Source organism: Abramis brama (assembly GCF_963993115.1).
Source record: "Abramis brama genome assembly, chromosome: 3".
NCBI lineage: Eukaryota > Metazoa > Chordata > Actinopteri > Cypriniformes > Leuciscidae > Abramis > Abramis brama.
The window spans coordinates 14,421,648-14,443,236 of record NC_139965.1 but is presented as its reverse complement, the minus strand read 5'-3'; the positions used below and the strand labels follow the sequence as shown (position 1 = coordinate 14,443,236).

Genomic DNA, 21,589 nt, shown 5'->3' with positions numbered 1-21,589 from the left:
AACAAGTGAAGTTGTGATATAAAGAGAAAGAACTACAAGCCAGTCCCCATCTGACCTCACTGTGAGAAAGTTGATTTGATCCAAACCTTCAAACGTCAAAGCATTTGCCTTTATGAAACAAAAACAAAAACCAACCAGCATAAATTGACCAGCATAAACCAACTAAAACCAGCAAACCATAGGCAGGTTTTTTTTTTAAAGCAGTGCACCTGAAAGTTGTTGTTATGAAAACGAGTCCTCCATGTGCAGTGCATATCATGACTCATGACTGCTCTCTTCTGCTTTAGCAGTTCTTTTGCAATGCTTGACATTGCTTAATGTTTCTAATTCAGTTCAGTTGCTCAATTCTGTCTTTGTCTATGACTGCCCTCCTCCTCAAACGTGTGCTTACCCTCTAGAGATGGGATCTGGCCTTCTCTGCACAAACACACACACGTAAACACCAAACTCATGAGCACACATACTAAAACACACTGTATACTTGTTCTTGGCGTCCGACTCCACTGCTAACTAAGCTTGTGTGTAAAGAGCTACTGGTCCCATGGGAAACAAAACTGATTAAAGTCTGCTAATTAATCATTTTCAAGTCAAGTGCACTAGGAGTTTAGAGTGTGTGTGTGTGTGTGTGTGTGTGTGTGTGTGTGTGTGTGTGTGTGTGTGTGTGTGTGTGTGTGTGTGTGTGTGTGTGTGTGTGTGTGTGTGAGATGGAGAAAGGGAGGATGAAAATGACAGCCAAACTAACTGCAAAATATGTATATACCATACAAACCATAGGACATGGTTAATCTGTTGTATTTGTTGGCTCTATTTTACATATTCTTTATTGTATATAATTGTAATTGTTTATAATTAATATTGCTATAGAGATATTATCTTTTTATTCTTTGTTTTGTTTTTGTATTATCTACTCTGTTCCTCTTCTGTTTTTTATTATTATTACTTTTAGTGGTGTAATTCTATTCTGTATTGAAATATACTTAAAATGCTTTGGCAATACTATATTCCAAATGTAATGCCAATAAAGCAACGAGAGAGAGAGAGAGAGAGAGAGACAGAGAGAGAGAGAGAAATGCAAAAAGTATTTAGGGTTGGATATTGAGACAAATTTCATGATTCGATTTTGATTCAACATCTATATCGATTAATGCTGTATTAGCAATGATGCTAATGAAAAGCAATACAATTAAATGAAAATAGTTTTTATCAATAAGAATTAATCATGCAAATTGTATCTTTTGTTGTTATCTCTTGTGTAAAAAAAATATATAAATATATAAAAAAAATTGTAATTGTATATTAGATTACATTTTAGAACTGTAATTAATTAAATATTATTATACCCTTGAATTATACCAGTCAAAGCATCATTAATCTAGCGTGTGCATGCTCATTAATGGAGAAGATCAATATGCACAATTGTACACTGTGGATTTGTGAGAGTTTACGTTGTGTGAGTGTGGCCCTCTAAGACTGGTTTAAGCTTGTTGGAGCTGATAAAAGAACAGACTGGGCCTCAGGCGGAGTTATGTAACACTCTCATACATTCAATTAACTAAATCAACCTGTCTCTCGCAGCGCTGCCGTCAGAATGTGACAGTCTCGCACACAGAAGCTGCTGTTCCCTCTGAACTCTGGCTTCTCGCTCAGTGTGCAACTGTTCACAGTGTCAACCTGTCAGAGACTTGAAGAGATAGTTCACCCAGAAATGAATTCTGTCATCATTTACTCGTGCCAGAACAGATGTTGATTTGTCTGTGGTATACAAACCTAGACGTTTTTACGCAGCTCCTGCCTTACAGTGACAGTTCATAGTGACCAGGACCTGTCATGCTACAATAACGGGGGAAAAACAGAAGTATTAGTGATTTATCAAATGATTCTGAAATTATATGACAACTTTTGTGTGAGGAACAGACTGAAATTGTGGCAAATATATATGTAACATTCACTACCATTCAAATGCAAGAGTAAATACATTCAGACTGGAGCAATGGTTGCTGAAAATGTAGGTAAGCCGTCACTGGAATAAAGTACATTTAAATATATTGTCGCTCTGAATCCTCGTATCTCCATATTTCCCTCATTTAATTATTTTTTCATAAACCATCACTATTGGTCACCCTTTACGTCTGTCTGTGGCTTTTGTAAATATTTCACTAATGAAAAGTATTAAAAAGAGCTTGTAACTCAATTGGATCCTCAAACTGCCGGTAAAAAGTCTATCATGAATAAAGTGTCACATGCAGTTTGCAATATTAATATATACTAAACTGCTTGTTTGAATAAATACAGCATTTTCTTTACTCAAGAAACTCTTTCTATATACATACATATATATATATATATATAGACTAATGTTTCATGTATTTGAGGAGCGGAGAAGAGCGTCTTAGTCTGGCATTTGTCATTGAGTCATAGCCAATTGTCTTAAATAGCCTGTGCGACGCACTTCGACTTAAATAACACGAGCTTTTGTCCAAATGACAGAAAAAAACGGAAACTTTATAACCTGTAATTTGATGAAAATGTAATGTGATGCACTTACTGCCTCAGATGCGGCTGCTCTAATGACGAACAAAACACGTAGCCTAAACACACACACACACACACACACACACACACACACACACACACACACACACACACACAAATATATATAAATATATATATATATATATATATATATATATATATATATATATAAATAATTATATATATATAGAAATGTCATGTCATTCTAAACATTCTAAGCATTCAAGTACTGTTTGCTGTCATTGCTATATATATATATACTTGTTTAGGATGACATGAGGGTTAGTAAATAGCAGAATTTTCATTTTGCGCTGAAATATCCCTTGGCCTGGTTTCTTCACGTGTTTTTCTGTATGTTCTACATTCTCTAACAACCCACACTTCATTTCTCTACAGCTCTTTTAATCTTTCAGCTGTCTTCGTTCTCCCTCTTTTCCTCTTTTTCCCACTTTGCTCTCTTCCCCTCTCTCTCTGGTTTGAATATTCAGTGACCGAAGGGCTGGAGGAGTGACGTACAGATGTTCAAAAACATCAGCTAGAGCTGCTTACCTCAACATCTGCGTCAGCATCGCTCATCTCTTCATCCTTTCTGCGTGCTCTCCATCTTTATAACTCCCTCTATAATCACTCTCCGTGTCTTGTTTGTGTTTTTGTGTGTGCAAGTTTTGTGTTTTATTTAAAAGGGAACAGGAAGGCTCAATTTTCTCATTCGCACAAATAAACACACAGACACGCACACACTTGCAGCATCTCATCATCGCTTGCAAAATGAGAAAAGGTGGAGATTAAACCCAGTGACCTAGGAGGCAGCACTCACTGTGTGTGTGTGGGTGTGTGTGTGTGTGTGTGGGTGTGTGAGTGCATATGAAAACAAACTGTTCTTTTTACATATTAGACTATATTATTCATGCCATGGGGTGTTTCTGTCCAGTGTGTTTTTAATCTGATCGATGTGACAGTGTCTCTCTTTTTGTTTCTGTGAGTGATGTCTATGTCATTCATCAAGTCTGTATGTGTGTCTGTGTGTGCTTGTCCGTGTGTGTGTGTTGGCAGGTTAAATACTGCAGGGCTTCTGTGACATGCTTTATGAGCCACCCTGACAAGACTGGAAGAAAATGTTCTTGTATTACTTCTCAGTCTCTCTCGCTCCTCTTTTTAGCTCTGCTTTCAGCACACAGCAGCACCAAATAGTATCTGAACACTTACATTCCCCCTGTAGTCAATAATTGTATCCCTTAAAACTCATCTTTGGTAATCAAAATTACTTGTGAAAATCATTTCTAAATTAAATTTATGTGAAAACAATTTCTTCATGCCTTAAAATAGCTTGAATGTAATTCTACATCCTTGCTTCATTTTGTATACGTGGAACCATGAATATGCAAATTAGCCCCGCCTCCACTCACTCACACCAGCTCTGAATACCTGATCCACTCACTCAACTTTACTGTAGTAAACGCTACACAATGGCAAGTGGAAATATTAGTTTATTTCAGCCATATATGTTTGAATCAGAAACTGATTCTTCAGAAGAAGTGGGAGAGTGAATTATACAGGCTCGTCTGCAAGTCGATGTATCAGAATGGTAATGCGTTTTATGTATCTCCTCTATAATGTCAGACACATATTGGTAATTAATATGATTAGCCTTTTGCTTGACTACGTTATCAAACAGCTAATAATGTGTTGTTAATGTTACACAAACCATGTTCCCGTTCGCCATCTCGGAGTCGGACAGCTGCCTTCTAACAATCAGAGAAAGTCAGTGGAGAAAAGCCACACATTGGTCACATGTTTGTGGCTGTTTTTAAGACTGTCTTTGGTAAACTGCAGTTTTAAGGAGAAAATGCTCAGCTGATGAATTTGCACATGGTTTGTCTTAAATATTTTAAAAACACCAACATATAAACAACATTAAAAACTTGATTTTCACCACAGGATTTTCACCACAGGGTTTTTAAGCTGCTCTTTAAAATGTATACCGTCAAAGGTTTGGGGTCATCTTCTTCTTTTTTTTCGTTGAAAGAATTAAATTCTTTTATTCAGCAAGGATGCATTAAATTGACAAACAAGAAAAGACATTTATAATGTTACAAAAGATGAACTTTCTATTCATCAAATGGTCCTCACTAGTTAAAAAGGCTTTTAAATCAGCCAAAACGTTTTTATTAGTGTTTTACACGTTTCAGTGAGGATTGTGTTTAGGGGTATAGGGTTTAGGGTGTGTGTGTGTGTGTGTGTGTGTGTGTGCGAAGCTCTGCAGAATAGAGTTACAGAGTGTAACCTTAAACTTGCAGGGGAAAGGGGGAATGACAGTGAAAGAGAGAGAGAGGGGAAGAAAAAACTAGAGAAGTAAACTCCTATTAATAATTAGTCATTTGATCAGCGTTTTGGATCTGTATTTTGGCCTGGCTTTCAAGAGTATGTGCATGTGTGTGTCTACTTAGATATTCTTTAGGGACAGTTTGAGCTAAATCTAACAAAACCCCCCGTTGGGGTCCTCGTTTAGAGAAATGATTAATAAATAAACCAAGTCTTTATTATTCTAAAAAGGAAAAAGTTTTATGTTAGTTTTTAGTAATCTAAATGTATTTATAGCTTATACAGGTTTATAAAAACAACAGAGGTCTATGGTACTCGTGTGTGTGTGTGTGTGTGTGTGTGTGTGTGTGTGTGTGTGTGTGTGTGTGTGTGTGTGTGTGTGTGTGTGTGTGTGTGTGTGTGTGTGTGCACGCGCGCATGCTTGCAGGGATGTGGGCAAATTCAGTCCAAAACTGAAACTCTGAAAGGGCTCAGTCAGCATTGCTCAATAAATATACCGCTTACTCTTGAGTCCTTTTAATATCCAGAGCAACACTCTTCCTAACTGTGAGCACACACACACACACACACATTTACTTAGCTGTCTAAATAAGGACTTAGAGAACCATAGACTTCTATTGTTTTTCATTTTAAGCTAATTATGTTTACAGACTAAAAGTGTGTGAAATTAGAATTTTTTTATTTACAAACTATTTTTAAGTTAACATTTATTCATTTAGCAAATTCTTTATCCAAAGCAACTTTCAAATGAGCAATATAGTAGCAAGTGATTCATCGTGAAGAGGCAAATTAACACAAAAAGTGCTTAAAATACAAAGTTTCAGACATTGCTTAGAGTAGCATAAGCTAGGGATCAAAGGAAAGTAAAAGCATAGATTTTTTTTAATGATGAGATTAAGTGCTCACAGAAGAGATGAGATTTCGAGTGGTAGCCAGCGCAGAGAGATAAAGAGAGGTGAGACGTGGACCCTTTCGGGCTCGTTGAGGACAAGACGTGCTGAATCATTTGTAGAGGTTTGATTGCACATGATGGAAGTCCAGCCAGAAGAGCATTGCAGTAGTCAAGTTACGCCTTGTGACGTAATCAAGTGTTGCATGTTCAGTTAGAAAAGGTCTGGGGCCTCATGTATCAATCTTGCGTACGCACAAAAACTTTGCGTACGCCAGCTTTCACGCTCACGGTCGTATGTACTAACAGTGAAATTAACGCGAGAATGTGCGTTCCTCCACGCCAATTTCATGTCTGGCGTACGTACATTTCTCATTGTTTTTGTCCGTTGGCGAGACTCTTACAGGCAATGAAGTGAAGTTGCAAACATTACACAACGAATTGTTCTACAAGTCTATCGCACCACCAACCGTGGAAAGCATTGCTATTAATTTGCAATTTATAAAATAATTGACATATATTGTCACACGAGCCTTTTGGGAATATTCTATCAATTATGCAATCAAATAAGAACATATAAAAGCATATGCAAATTGATACAACCCTTAGTCTATGGAAATGACAGCTTTGGTTTAATGTCCACCTTTATATCAGACTATTTCTTTTTAAGGTCAATTGGGGTAGGCTGTGTACAGTTGAGACACCTTAAATAACTTGCGTTCGCAGCAAGCACAAGTTGTGATTTTTGCTGTGCACGTGCGTATTAGTGTCCTCTTTGATCGTGGGAAATTTGAACAACGGACGCATCTCCGATCCGAAGATATCGGGAAAAGATATGACGTCCACTTCAAAATGCACTCTCCACAATGAATAGCTTATTATCCTTATGTGACTGTTAAACGTAACTGGTATCACCACAAACGTTATTCTGTGCCCTAAAACGGGCATATTTCATGGTATTGTGTCATGCAAGGTAATTGCAAAATCTAGAGAAATGTGCGAGGTGGCCAGCGGGGGATAGTTGAGACCCATATCTACTGTTCCCCCGATAGAGTTCTATTAGGAAACACATTGTTTAGTTGTTTAAACGCCGTAATTAGCCAGCATAGGACGCAAATGAAAATAAAATTTGATATTTGTGATATTTAAACTGTATTATTATTAAATATTGTTACATATCTTGTTCCTGCTTTATACGTTTTAATCAGTGCTAATTTAAATAAAATGAATGAATATAAATGGATGAATAAACAAAAATGTTGCCCAATTGTTATTTTCTTTATTTGTCTTTATTTTTTATATTTTACAATGAATGGTTAGTTACCTTCACATCATTAGAAATGGGTGTCTCAACTGTACCATGCACTGTCTCAACTGTACCACATATTGGTACAGTTGAGACAAAGTTGAGACAAAAAGCACCTTATTTTTATGAGCTGATTGTGGAAAATATAAACTACTTGTGGGTATTATTGATATTTAATATCTTAGTCTACAAGCTAATGTAATGTCATGTGACGTGTCATGTGGAAATTCACTTCTTTTCAATGTCTATTTTTGTGTGAAAAATCAAAACGCAAAAAGTGTCTCAACTGTACTCAGTCTACTCTACAGTGCGACTTTCAGATCCCACCGCATTGACGGCATCAGCCAAACTCTCCCACTCATATTTTTTCCTTTTGTTATTAATTCCGGAGGACAAAGTTCCAAATAAAAATTTTTTTTTTCCGTTTCTACCTCCGATAGTAACACCTCCAATTCACTTTCTGTAAAGTTTCGTTTCTTGCCGCTATTTTCTTACTGCTTTCTTTTGCCAAAGTGGACTCATTACCATATTTAAATTAGTTTAATTAAGGGAGGAGACTGGGTGGGGCGTTGTGCTTGTGCATGTGCGCTCAATTTTACGTTAACTGGGATGTACAAAGAGAATATGCGTGGGATCCTTCGTACGCAGAGATTCATACATCTGGGTTTTTTTGTGCGTACGCACATTTACAGCTTTGTCCGTACGCAATGTTTTAGTATGAATTCAACGCAAGTCTTTATACATGAGGCCCCTGATCTTCCTGATGTTGTGCAGTGCAAACCTGAATGACCTAAACTGTCTTTTGCAATGTGGTCTGTGATGGTCAGCTGGTCATCAAAGATTACTCCAAGATTTCTGGCTGATCTTGATGGAGTGATTGATGATGAATCTAGCTGGATGGCAAAATCATGCTGTAGAGTCAGATTGGCGAGGAAGACGAGAAGCTCAGTCTTTGCCAGGTTGAACTGGTAGTGATGTTCTTTCATCCATGCCGAGATGTCCGCCAGACATGAAATGAAAGGTAGTGTCATCATCAGCATAGCAATGGTAGGAGAAACCATGTGCCTGTATGATGGGTCCCAGTGATGTAGTGTATATGTGACCCTGGACCACAAAACCAGTCACATGGGTCAATTTCTTGAAATTGAGATTTATTGATCATCTGAAGCTGAATTAATAAGCTTTCCATTGATGCATGGTTTGTTAGGATATGACAATATTTGGCCGAGATACAACTATTGAAAATCTGGAATCTGAGGGCGCAAAAAAATCGAAACATTGAGAAAATCACCTTTAAAGTTGTCCATTTATGTTCGCGATTGTGCTGCATTCACTCACAAAAATAAATGTTTTATATATTTACGGTAGGAAATTTACAAAAAATCTTCATGGAACATGATGTTTACTTAATAATATCCTAATGATTTTTGGCATAAAAGAAAAATCGATAATTTTGACCCATGCAATGTATTGTTGGCTATTGCCACAGATATACCCGTGCGACTTGTGACTGGTTTTGTGGTCCAGGGTCACATATGGAGAAGAGGAGGGGTCCAAGAACTGAACCCTGAGGAACCCCAGTGGTCAGTTGATGTGCTTTGGATACTCGAAAGACCTACCTGTGAGATAGGATTCAAACCAGTGGAGTGTAATTCCTGTTATGTCCAGTGATGGGAGGGTGGACAGAAGGATCTGATGATTCACAGTGTCAAAGGCAGCACATTGATCCAGGAGGACGAGAACTGATGATTTGAAATCAGCTTTCGCAATCCGTAGGGCTTCAGTGACCTACAGTAATGCAGTCTTGGTTGAAAAAAATTACTACAATATGGATTTTAACAGGAGTTGTAACTATAATAGCATGAAATTGTTATAGCACTATTATTGCATAGAGAAGAGTGATTTGAGTTTTTCCAATTGTTAGAAATGAGAAGACGTGTGCCCGAGGGGTGAGTCCACATACATACACTACACTAAAGTTAGGTGTCGATAAAATTTGTAAGTCTCTAATGCTCTCCAAGGCTTCCTTTATTTGATTAAAAAATGCATAAATAAACAGTAATATTGTGAAAATAGTATCGTAATTTAGAATAACTATTCTATTTGAATACATTTTTAAATATAGTTTAATCCTGTGATGAAAAGCTGAATTTTCAGCATCATTACTCCAGTCTTCAATGTCACGTGATCCTTCAGAAATCATTCGAATATGCTGATTTGCTGCTCAAGAAACATTTATTATTATTATCCATGTTGAAAGCAGTTAATATTTTGTGTAAACCATGATACAAATTTTTTCAAGATTCTTTGATAAATAGAAAGTTCAAAAGTACAGCACCTATTCGAAATAGAATTAGTTTTGCAACATTATTAATGCTACTTTTGGTCGATTTAATGGATTCTTGCTGAAAAAAAGTATTCATTTATCTTACAGACCCCAAAGCGTTTTGAACGGTAGTGTACATACTGTTCTCAAACATCCTGCTGTCTTTGGAAGGGCAAAAAGAACATTTAGCATTTTTATGATTGTATGAAACTTTTTTTTAAAAGCGTGTCTTTCTTTCAGCTGCATGTGCGAAACGCATAATCGCAACGACTGTCTCTCTGGAACAGCCAGGGGTTAAATGTCAAGCCCAAGGGTGCAGCAATGAGCAGAACTGAGATCTCAGATCACTCACTTCACACAACACCGGTCCGGCTGCATGGAAATATTTAAGATATTTTAATTATATAGTGACATTATTGATGCACTTTATTATGCCTGGGAAAAGAGACGTTCAGACTATCGTCTATGTTGCATGTTTCTGCAAAGATGAAAAAGTGGTTAATCCTGAGGAGCAAGAGAGAGAGAGAGAAGAGTACTGATGAGTCAGCAATGTGTGTGTGTTAGTTTAGTGCTCATTGTTGGGTTTTCACCAGGCCCTGATGGAAAATGCAGACTTTTTTCACGTTTTCTGTGTTGATTTTGGGTGGGGGGGGGGGGACTGCAGCATTCTGTGGTGTAGACTTAAAGAGGCCATGTTATGCCCTTTAACAAAGTCTTGATTTTTTTATGGGCTCTACTAGAGGAGGTTTTCATGCTTGAATGTTCAAAAAACACATTATTTTTCACATATTTGACATAGTTGCAGCACCTCTCTTTCCAGTCTGTCAGTATCGCTCTGTTTAGTTCCTGTCTCTATGAAGCCCTCCTTCTGAAAAGCGCAGTGTGCTCTGATTGGTCGGCTGGGTCAGTGTGTGTGATTGGAAATGTCACGCCCCTTACCATAACCACGAGTTTCAACACACTACTAACTAACTCAACCAGGCCCCGCCCCTTTATTATATGCATGCCTTGGGCGGGAATTATTTAAATGAGGAATATTGGGATGTGTTTGTTCCCAGAAGAAAACTCGACTACAATGGAGTTCAGAGAAGTTCAGAAACAGTGACACTGATATAGAGAAGAATCGCCTTTGAAGTGACTTTGCAGTGCTTTGTAACTTTGCAGATCTTTTTCATTCTCAGACAGCAACGTTACACACTAGCATAGTAGCTCCTCTTTAAACATGGTCAGATGAGTTCAGAAGAGCTTTAAGCACTACATTGAACATTTTTAATATTTATTCAAAGATATCAAAAATATTAAATAAATGAACACACAAGGGCTCTAATGGCGTGCTTCCGATTCCTTCTCTTTTCGCAAGGCCGTCGCAAGCACACAAATTTTAATTTACTTTACATTTCCGTTACACACACAAATACTGACTCAAGACGTACTTGTTAGCAATTACACTGTCTTTAATAAGCCCACATTACTTTCCACTTTCCTTTTTCTCACTTTCCTAAAGTCATTCATTCACTCATTCTCTTGATCTATCCTGCTCTTTCTTTCAGTGTATGATATGTGATGCTTTCCCTGAGGACATTCTCCATAAAGTGTGTGTGCGTGTGCTTTTCAACAGCTGTTGTTTCATGTCAACGTTGTAAGACCCGACTGAGTGGCACAGACACACTCCTGGATAAACATATCATAATGTCATTCTAAAAGTTGATGTGAAGCTGGTCAATGATTGACAACCTCAGGGACTGAAAACAGAATGTCACTCATATACTTTAAGCAGAGGAAAGATCATTGTCACACATACTCTCTCACATACAGGCACTCAACACACATAGCTGTATGTGCATGCTTTCATACACAGGAGGCATTACATACTATATGCCACTGTGCTATTTAAGGCCTCTCATCAGCCTTTCTTTTCCTTTTGCCTCTTGAAAAACATAAAAACATTCTAACACACGCTGTAAAATCATTGTAATTTTAACTAAAATGCCATTTGGCAGTGCCTGAAATGTTCACACAGACACACACAAAGTCTGCAGACACTCTCCCCATGCCAAACTACCCACACTCACACTCAACTAATGTATGCCGGCCCAGACAGACAGATAAAACATAAAACATGTCACAGACCAGACACAGAGAGAGAGGGAAGAGAGGGAGAGGGATGGTCCCAGAGGCATTATTAAATTGATCAGTGTACGGATGGTAGGATATGTGATGAAATGAGCGAGATAGATGGATCTGTGGTCTCATCTCATTATGGCTGTAAGTGCAGGAAATGGGCTCTACCTGCAGCTCTGCAGCGCTCGTGTCCAAGCTTCTGCTGTTAGCATGAGGCAGTTGCTGTTGTGATTAGAGGTATTTTTTAGTAATCTGCACAATTCTCTACCTGATCGTTGCCACCGTTGATTCTCAACTGAGAAATGTATAGCAGTTTAAGACAACGAAAAAGGTGAAAATGCATTTCTGTCATGACAGCTCTCAGAGAGTTTGGCATTGCAATGAGAATGAAAAGGTTAATGTGTTTGGTCTTTGCATTATAGATCTGCTGCGCTGCTGCAGCAGAGCAAGTCGAGATTTGCTACTGCCAATACACGACATGCTGCAATGAGCAAACTTGAGCAAGCATGCATGAATTAGCCGGAGCAGATCTATACAGGTGGAGCTGGGGAAGGTGGAGGGTTTCTGAAAGCGTGCTGCAAACAGAAGTTGAATTTGAATGTTGAGTAGCAGGAACCAATCAGTTGTGGCCTAGAGAATGATGTGATTGCAAGCCTGCGCCATCTAGAGTTGCATGACAGAACTTTGTATTTGTGACAATTTATATTAATATCATTATTATTTATATTATTATCACTATTATTATTAATGCATATTATTGTTGTCACATCATTGTATTTATTATTTTAAAGAGTCAGAGCCTTAAATAAAACAATAATTAGGGTGCAAAGACACCCATTGTATCCAATAGTTATCTTCTTCTTTTTCTTCCTCTGTTCTTGAAGTCTACCCTTGTGAAAAAAAAGTGCACTTAAGTGTACTTTTATAAAGTGTACTTATTACATAAATAATATACTTTAAATATATACACTTAAGTGTGAATTAAATGCCATCTTTTCGGCGCACTTAATGCACATTAAGTGTAATTAATTTCAAATATATCATATATTAAGTTGAAATAAAATGCAATAAGTTGCCATTAAGAGTGATTTTTTGGAACAACTTAATTGGTACTTTATTACAACTTTATATATACTTTCATAATTGCTTCTAGTGTTTTTAAAATATACTTAAAGTGCACTACAAAATGTAATGACACGCAATTAATGTGATTTAAAATATACTTTAATGTCAGTTAACAATACACTTAGTTGTGAATTAAATGCAATGTTTTCGACACACTGAATGCACATTAAGTGCAATTAATTTAAAATATATCACATATTAAGTTGAAATAAAATGTAATAAGTTGCCATTAAGAGTGATTTTTTGGAACAACTTAATTGGTACTTTATTACAACTTTATATCTACTTTCATAATTGCTTCTAGTGTTTTTAAAATATACTTAAAGTGCACTACACAATATAATGACACGCAATTAATGTGATTTAAAATATACTTTAATGTCAGTTAACAATACACTTAAGTGTGAATTAAATGCAATGTTACAATCAACAAAAACTAAATGTAAAACCCTCTAAATTTACTGACAAAATAATCTCTAAAAGAAATACATAAAAACCTTTCTGTTGATGCACAAGAAAACCCCAAGAAACACTATGCATAAACACAAACAGTTTTGGAAAGAGACCTTTGGGTAACGCTTTACAAAAATATATTAGTTGCCTACTTCAGTTAACATGAACTAAGAATGAATAATACTTTAAGCATTTATTAGTCTAAGTAAGATAATATTAGTCTTGGTTAGATCATGTTGGCTAAAAAATAAACTTATTAACAAATGAGAGTGTTACCGAACCTTGTTATTTAGCTCTTAAAGGGATACTCCACTTTAAAATGAAAATTCTGTCATCATATACTCACCCTCATGTTGTTTCAAACCTGTATGAATTTTTTTCTTCTGCTGAACAGAAAGAAAGATATTTAGAAGAATGTTAGTAACCAGACAGTTTTTGGTACCACTGACCATTGATTTTATTTCCTACTATGGAAGTCAATGGTACCAAAATCTGTCTGGTTACTAACATTCTTCTAAATATATTTCTTTCTGTTCAGCAGAAAAAAGAAATTCATACAGGTTTGAAACAACATAGAATTTTCATTTTAAAGTTGAGTATCCCTAAACCTTTACCAGCACCAACATTAAACAGGACCAAATGCTTACTCCAGCATTACAGTGAATCTAAGTTTGTCTAAAAAAAAACAAAAAAAAACTGAAGAACTCCAAAAGCATAAAAAACAAAATTATTTGTCACCCAATTTTTTAAGTTGTTGGAAAGTGCTGTTTATGTCAATGTCCCAGATGCTCTCCAGAGTACATGTGAATGGAAATGTTTCAAAGATGCAGGAAAGTCAGAAAAAAATGCCTTGAGGAAAAGAAAAAAACACAAAAAACCCCAGAAAATTTGTTTATAATACAGATCCAGTCCATTATTATATTTGGCTCAATTGAATGAAAGAGATAGATATACAGTTGCGCTTCAAAGTTGATACACCAGGAAAATGAGGAAATTTGGCACACTAATAGAGGACAGTCTCAGTATTAAACACAACCAATTTTGGAGTCAAAACTCAATCCGTCTAGCACCATCATCTGTCCAAAACTGCACTGTCCAAAAAACGTTTTGATAGATCTAACCACTCTCGTAAGATCTCGTCATCTAACCAACGCACAAACTAATTTGATGAATACCACGCCAAATTGGATGCGATGCTATCTCCCCGCAACGCTTTAGCACATTTAGACGAATCTTGGTACATGTCATCAGAAGCATGACCTACATGCAGAATTTCCACACAGCGCCACCTACTGGTCAGATGAGAGGCCATTCACCCAAAAACTATATTATCTGGTCTCTTTTGATTCAGTGCAGTCAAATGCCGAGTCAAATGATACCCGATTTTTCCATATCGGCCATTTTTAATTTTGTCATAAAATGCGGCATTTTATGAACGCATTAGCGCATCATTACGAAACTCAGTGTGTGTCATCAGGACCATGACATGAAGGTACTCAAAAAGTACACAAAAAACCCTTTCTGGTCAAAATTTATATTTAATGCTTTTGATTCATTTAGCATATTTTGATTAAACTTGATAGATTCCTTGAGTCATGCCGAGAAAAATGATACCAATTATGCCATATTTGGTCGAACTTGCCGTCTGCCATTTTTAGATTTCTTTGAAAACCTATTTTTTCTAACTCCTTCTAGACCGTTGGTCCAATTTCACCAAAATCAGCTCAGATCATCTTCAGACCATTCCAGCAAAAAGTTATTTAAAGCTTTTTGATTGACCAAACCATTCTCGAATAACGCATCAACAAATTTGATGGCATGGTGCCAAGCTGTTTCTGAGGCTGTAACTCTTTAATGCTTTTGCCATATTTACACCAAACCTTGTATGTGTCAATGTCTCCACACACTGACCACACAACATCAATTTGTTAACAGCGCCACCTATTGGTCAGAAGTGATAAGCAATTTAATCATATTAATGCAATACCATTTTGACTAAAACATTCTAAAAATGTCTTTAATTGCTCATTGTTGTTTGCTTGAATAACTCATCATGCCTTTTTTGTGCTTGGCCCCTTAATTTAACCGTTATCAGAACACAAATTAATCAAATATTTGGACACACAAAAAGTAAAAGTGGGAAATCTCAAAGTTTTGCTTTCCGTGCTGAAAAGACTGGCATGACTGGTCACCAGCACATGAAATGTTTTGGATGCTGCATTTCCAAATGTTTGTGTATTGATGCTTATCTGATCTCTCCCTTCTTCTCTCTCTCTTTCTGATTGAGTCTCTCTGTGTTCTGGTTGGAACGAGTTGTTCTGAAGGGACTAAATATAGCTGTGCTCAGTGAGGAGCAGAGGTGGCGGGGGCAACCTTTTTACAATTAGAGCCAAGACTAGAAAATTGAGAGCAACAACGGAAAGGAACATTGGTCAATTTTCAGGTCATCAAGAGTTATTTTGTTTTCGTCTGTTTGTCAAAACCTCTTGGTTCATGCAGAGATTTTTTAGTCATTATTTTTTGGGTTGCAACAGTTAAGACCAGGATTTGGGGTTATAAGTAAACACACACAACCTCCTACCCTTTAGACTAAATTAGATTCTAGATGACAATAGTTTTATAAAGATTGGGTGTGTTAAATATGTGATGGTAAATGTTGTGTAGTGTCTCCACTAGTGATAGACCATTATATCAGCCAGGACAATTAATATATTTGGCAGTCATCATGAGATTGTCTCCATATGGCCAATTAACAGATTCTAAAATCTTCTGGCATTATCAATACATACATACTCATATTGTACTGTAGGTTGGACGCAGACATGTCTGGTTGGTCCAGGTCTGTTATTGTAATTGCACTGTATTTAATTTAGGGATGTAGTATATTAGTTTTGAAGAACATTCAATTGTACATTTTTCATTGGCTGGCACTTTTATCGAAATAAATAGAGACCGGGAGTGCATTAAGGGTATACATTTGATCATTTTGTGTTCCTTCTAAATTAGTTGCTGTCCCTGCTGTGTGTGTTTACCCAGATTACTTTTCACAAATAGAAGAATAATGGGTGGAAATGAAAAGATGTTGGGCAGAGGAAGAGGCTGAGACTGGCTCATCTGTGATTTTATGAATAAAGACAATCAATTTGTTATTCTTCAATGATTGTTATGTTTATGCCGGGGTCCACATGTGCAGACCAACCGGTGACGCACATTCGATTGATTAAATTACCCAAAACATGCATATTTTGTCATATGCATGCATGCATGCATTAAGCCGGTGTGTGACTTAGGTGTGATCTCATTCAACTCTCGTAAACACATTTACATTTTCATGGCAATATGTTTTTATTGAACCTCATCATGACATTAATGGCATTTAACCCTGTACAACTCAATGTACAATGCATGTACAAATAGTTATTCTGATAAAAACAGCTGCAATAGAACATATCTATTGATTTTCTTGCGATGGCACAAATCACTGCCACTGAACAGCATGTGAAGTAACAAGATCTCTCAGCCAGAGTTTAAGTTGCCTTGTTATACTGCAAATTTATTCATGTTAGACCTCAAAATCGAACAGCCTCAAAATCGCCCCCTATACCCTCATTCACTATTCCCTACATTAGTCCACTGCATGAATTCAGACTGTTCAATAATCATTTGAAACTTAGCAAACAAGCAAAATGTAAAAATGTAAAAATCAATTCAGTGGAATTTATTGTATGATATTATGCTGTAGCCACATTGGACCAGTGGTTTGGAAAATGGATGGATGTATGGATGGATGATTCAGCTGCGTGCTGAGGAAGATCCGGAGCTGAAGTTCAGACATGGTAATGGTTGTTTGGTTTCTGACACACGCTGTAAGCGGTCGACCAATCACAACAGACTGGGCCGTCTGACCAATCAGAGCAGAGTAGACTTTTGGAAAGGAGGGGTTTAGAGAGACTGAATCTTCGAACAAACCGTTTTCAGACTCTTTAATGGCTCGTTTCCACTGAGCGGTACGGTTCCACTATCAAAAGTTGTGAATGGTACCAAAATGCCGAACCGTACCGTACCACTTTTTAGGTACCCTTCCATTGGGGTACCTAGCACAGTGGTACGGTACTAAAAGGTGGAGCTAGACTCACTGCAGGACGTTGATTGGTTGACAGAGAATCGTCACTTGCGCGTGCTACAAGGGGAATGACAACATAAGAAGTGCCATTTTTTAATATAGAGTTTAATATAATACTGTTACTGTGTCACGAAATGTAATTTTAAGAGTTTTTCAGGCGAGAATGTAGTTGTTAAAAGCTCAAATCTGTGGTTTATTTATAAAGGTGATTTTTTTTTTTTTTCGGTTGTGATCCATGCGATCAGCGGGCGCTCGGCGCTCATGTTTCCCGGCTGGATGAGCCTTTCCTCGGCTAGTTCTTCTGACGTTCGCCGCTGACTCCGACGGTAGTGGTTAAACATGAGATGTAATTCGTCTTGTGTAGACCTAACGGGCGATCTTTGGTCTCGTGAATATATAATTCGTTCCCTGTCAATCGTTTTGGCTGAGGGCTAAGTTTAGTTTCATATTATAGGCTATTTGTATTTAACGTTACTGTTGTAATGTTAGACTAGAGCGCTGCATTTGGATATTTGACTGAATTGTTTGCTTTATTTCTTATTGTATAGCTTCTTGTACCTTTTACTTAAACTTTTATATTGGCTATTGATAAAACTGAAATTTTACAAAAAGAAATATGGTTTCTTGTCATTTTTTTATTACAAGATTATCACTGATGTTTATTGCAACATTTGTCTGGAATATGTTTAATTTTTTTTTTTTAAACGAAAAGAGGTAACGGTTGTGTTTTAAATTTCGTTTTGTTATAAATAGAATAACGTATAACGTGCAGTGAATAATCAATATGCGTTGCGCATGAACCACATTTGTGTCCCTATAATGTTTAATTTATTTAAATGAAAACGAAAAGAGGCAGAGTGGTGTTTTATAACATATTTCGTTTTATTGTTGCTTAAAATGTACATACAGAGTAACAGAGATAACCGGAGTAGCAGAGCGAGCTGAGTGACGCTTTTAAGAACGCGCTGTACCATTTGCATGTAGGAGTCGCACATGGCAAGTACAAACTTTGCGTAGCCTACTTGATATTGAGAAAAGCCTAATGTCGGCGCTTGTCTTCTTGTGACAAACATGTCGAGGAGCAAGAACAAGATCTGCTGTATGTCATCCATTGTAGTTTACTATGTTCTTCTTCGCGCGAAAATGACGTCGATCGAAACACCACGCCTATCAAGTAAGGGTACTGTTGGCAGTGGAAACGCTAGCCAGATCATGGTTAACAGACCCGAACCGTACCGTACTGTCCCGTACCGTACCGCACTGCTCAGTGGAAACGAGCCATAAGAAGTGAAGTTATGTGCAATGTATGGTGTAAGAAAATTAAAGTGTTTTTTGACCTTGGATGCATGGAAATCTATTGTAGGAGATCTCTAAAACAAAATTAAGAAACTTTAAAATAGTATAATATTTAAGTCACTTTAAGTTGTAGTACTAAAGTAACTAAAGCTAAAAAACTTAATAAAAACTATATAGACTATATTTTAAAAATAAAAATTATAAAAATACCAATCAAATAAAATTAATACAAATAAAATCTAATCTAATTCTAACTGTAATAGTATATCAATGATACTAAAATTACATTTCCAATGTTTTTGTATAAGAATATGCAACATTACATCTCATTTCTGTCTTTTTCAGAATGTTGATGCCTCAGCAATGTGGAATTCTGGGAAACGTGCTGCCGGCGCTCTCCCGTGCACCTGATGCACCTGCCAGAGCAGAGAGAGAGAGAGAGAGAGTGAGTAAGACGTGTGCACAAACCCAGCCAACTTCGCAAGCACTTTCGAAAGACTATTCCGCAATGATTGGTTGCTGCAATGGATGGGAACAAGTGCCAAACGAGACAAGCAACATCAAGCTGTGCTGTTCGGACTCTCAGCACACAAGCACTATAACCAATCCGAGAGGAGAATGACGACAATGGAGCCAATGACAATGACCTTTGACCTTCAACTTGAACAGTCTGTGTCCAATATTCACAAAAAAAGCTACAGTGATTTGCAACCGTTGAACAAATTATATATATATATATAAATATACACACAAAAAGTGCCTCGTTTAAATATTAGCTTTCTAAATATAGACTTTCAATTGTTCAGGCATTGACTGATGTGCTTGAAGGTTGCTATTCTTTTACATTGCAAAAGCTGAAGTGATACAGAAGGTAAAATCGATAGGAAAAGATGGTCTTTGGGAGTGTTACGGCAAGACATCGACAACGCTGATGGTACTGCTGAAGTACCGATGAAGTAATTATAAATCTCATCATGGTGTTCGGCTAACCTTGCATCACAGCTGTGTGGATTGACTAGTTCCTCGTTTGCGTCTCCACCCTCTTTGCCCCATGCATTAGTACTTAAGTGCCTGTCTCTTTTCTGCCTCCCTTTTTTCTGCTCTCTCCACAGTAGTGTCCTGAAAGGAACCAGTTACAGACATTTGGCTCAGTGACACAAAGTGTCTATTTTTACTCTTAGGGTGGGGTGCTTCTGTGATGGTGTCCTGCGGTAGATTACCTCAACTGGCACGCAAGGATGCTAGCTGACCAATCCACACTGGACTATACCAATGAGTGTCCGGAATGGGGGTGTTTAAAGGCTATTATTTGGGAATCGTTCCCACACACTGTATCACAGTGACACCCTTTGCTGGCCAACAGTGGTAAAATAAAAACAGGAGTGTTAAAAAGATGATTCTCTCTTATGTTTTCCATTCCCTTTTTATTTATTTAAATTATTTATTTATTTTATTATGATGAAAATGTCTTATAAATATTTTTATAGGGATAGTTCACCCAAAAATTTAAATTCTGTCATCATTTACTCACCCTCATGTCGTTCCGAACCTGTATGAGTTTCTTTCTTCTGTGGAAAACAAAAGAAAATATTTTGAGAAATGTCTCGATGTTTTTGTCCATATTATTGAAGTCAACTGTAACTAAAACTGCTTGGTTACAAACATTCTTCAAAATATCTTCTTTGTTCCACAGAAGAAAGAAACTCATACAGGTCTGGAACAACATAAGGGTGAGTAAGTGATGACAGAAATTTCATTTTTGGGTGAACTGTCCCTTTAAATAAGGACACACATTCTGCCTTGTCATCGGGCTCTGAAAGACCTCGGGATTGAATATTTATGCTTTTTAGTGTGTGACGGTTGTGTTTGCACTAGTGTGCCTGTTTTGGGTAAGTTACTCTAAAAAAGTAATCAATTAGCTACTAATTACATCTTCAACGGTGTAATAAATTAATTACTGTAGTAATTACTTTATCTAAAAAGTATTGGATTACTTATTACGAATTACTTTCTAAATCCCATAGAACTTCGACCAGTTGAACAATACAAGGATAGACATGAAATTGCTCTTAATTCTTTCAAATAAATACTATAAAATTATTATTTAACTGCCCAAAGTGTGTAAAGGGAGAAGGTTACATTAAAATATTACCGTTAACATTACATTTTAATGTTAAATCCACTATTGTTTTACATAGAATTGTTGTATAGTCTATATAATTAGGTATGCACGATATATCGGCCACCACATCGGTATCGGCCGATATATGTTCATTTTTAATGTTATCGTTATCGGCCCAATAAGAAAATTAGGCCGATATATTAAAGACGATAAATAATGGATTATTTCCTTCAGCTGTGACACTTCAGATGCGCACTGTTCACCATGATGGTTTTGAATTGCTTGAAATATTATTGGAATCACTTCATAAAGAAAAATATTGTTAAGTGCAACATGTGCAGCGCAAGTCTGTCATTCAGGCTACATACAATAATAATGAGAACATTATTATAATTGTGTGCTTGGGTTGCGGCTTTTGTTTTTGTAATTAGGCTCTCAAAAAATAAAAATAAAATAAATCTAAATTAAAATTTTATCACCCAATAAATCGGTTATCGGCTCTCAAATATAAAAATTATCAGTTATCGTATCGGCCAAAACTTTTCACAATGGTGCATCCCTACATATAATATTTAATGCAATTACATCAGAAGTAGCTGTAATTAAATTAAAGAGTAATCCCTTACTTAACTTTTCAAGGGAAAAGTAATTAAATTAATTATATTACTTAGTAATTAATAACACCCAACACTGTAGTGTACGCATATTATGATGGTTCCTTACTCTTTACTTGCTTGGGTACAAAAATAACAATTATTGTTTATTGGATCCAGACTGAGTTGGTCTAACACACACAGAACAGCCCATAATGCAAATACACACTGAACAGAAGCAGTTTTTCCTGTAATCATAAGTGGAATCCCACATGTTGTTCATTCAAAAGAATGATACCCAAACTCTGCTTTGAGTGCATTTCAACAATCACACCACAAGTTAATCAAGGTCAAGCCAATGAACTGAAACAATATGTGTTT

General features: G+C 36.7%; 1 protein-coding gene and 1 long non-coding RNA gene across 2 annotated transcripts in view; one reads left to right on the top strand and one right to left on the bottom strand.

The window, feature by feature from the left end:
• The window catches only part of LOC311080232 (insulin receptor substrate 1-B), a 53,521-nt gene extending 33,634 nt beyond the window's left edge, over positions 1–19,887 (top strand). Inside the window, exon 3 of the mRNA XM_084110015.1 lies at positions 18,839–19,887. Within this exon, the coding sequence (XP_083966141.1) occupies positions 18,839–18,846 (8 nt within the window). The 3' untranslated portion in view covers positions 18,847–19,887. The remainder of the gene's footprint in view (positions 1–18,838) is intronic.
• Positions 1,360–3,954, bottom strand: LOC311080233. Its single transcript, XR_014605540.1, has 3 exons — positions 3,082–3,954; positions 2,546–2,588; positions 1,360–1,830 (listed from the first exon to the last, which is right to left on the bottom strand). It is a non-coding gene; the product is annotated as an uncharacterized lncRNA (long non-coding RNA).
• Positions 19,888–21,589: the final 1,702 nt, after the last annotated feature.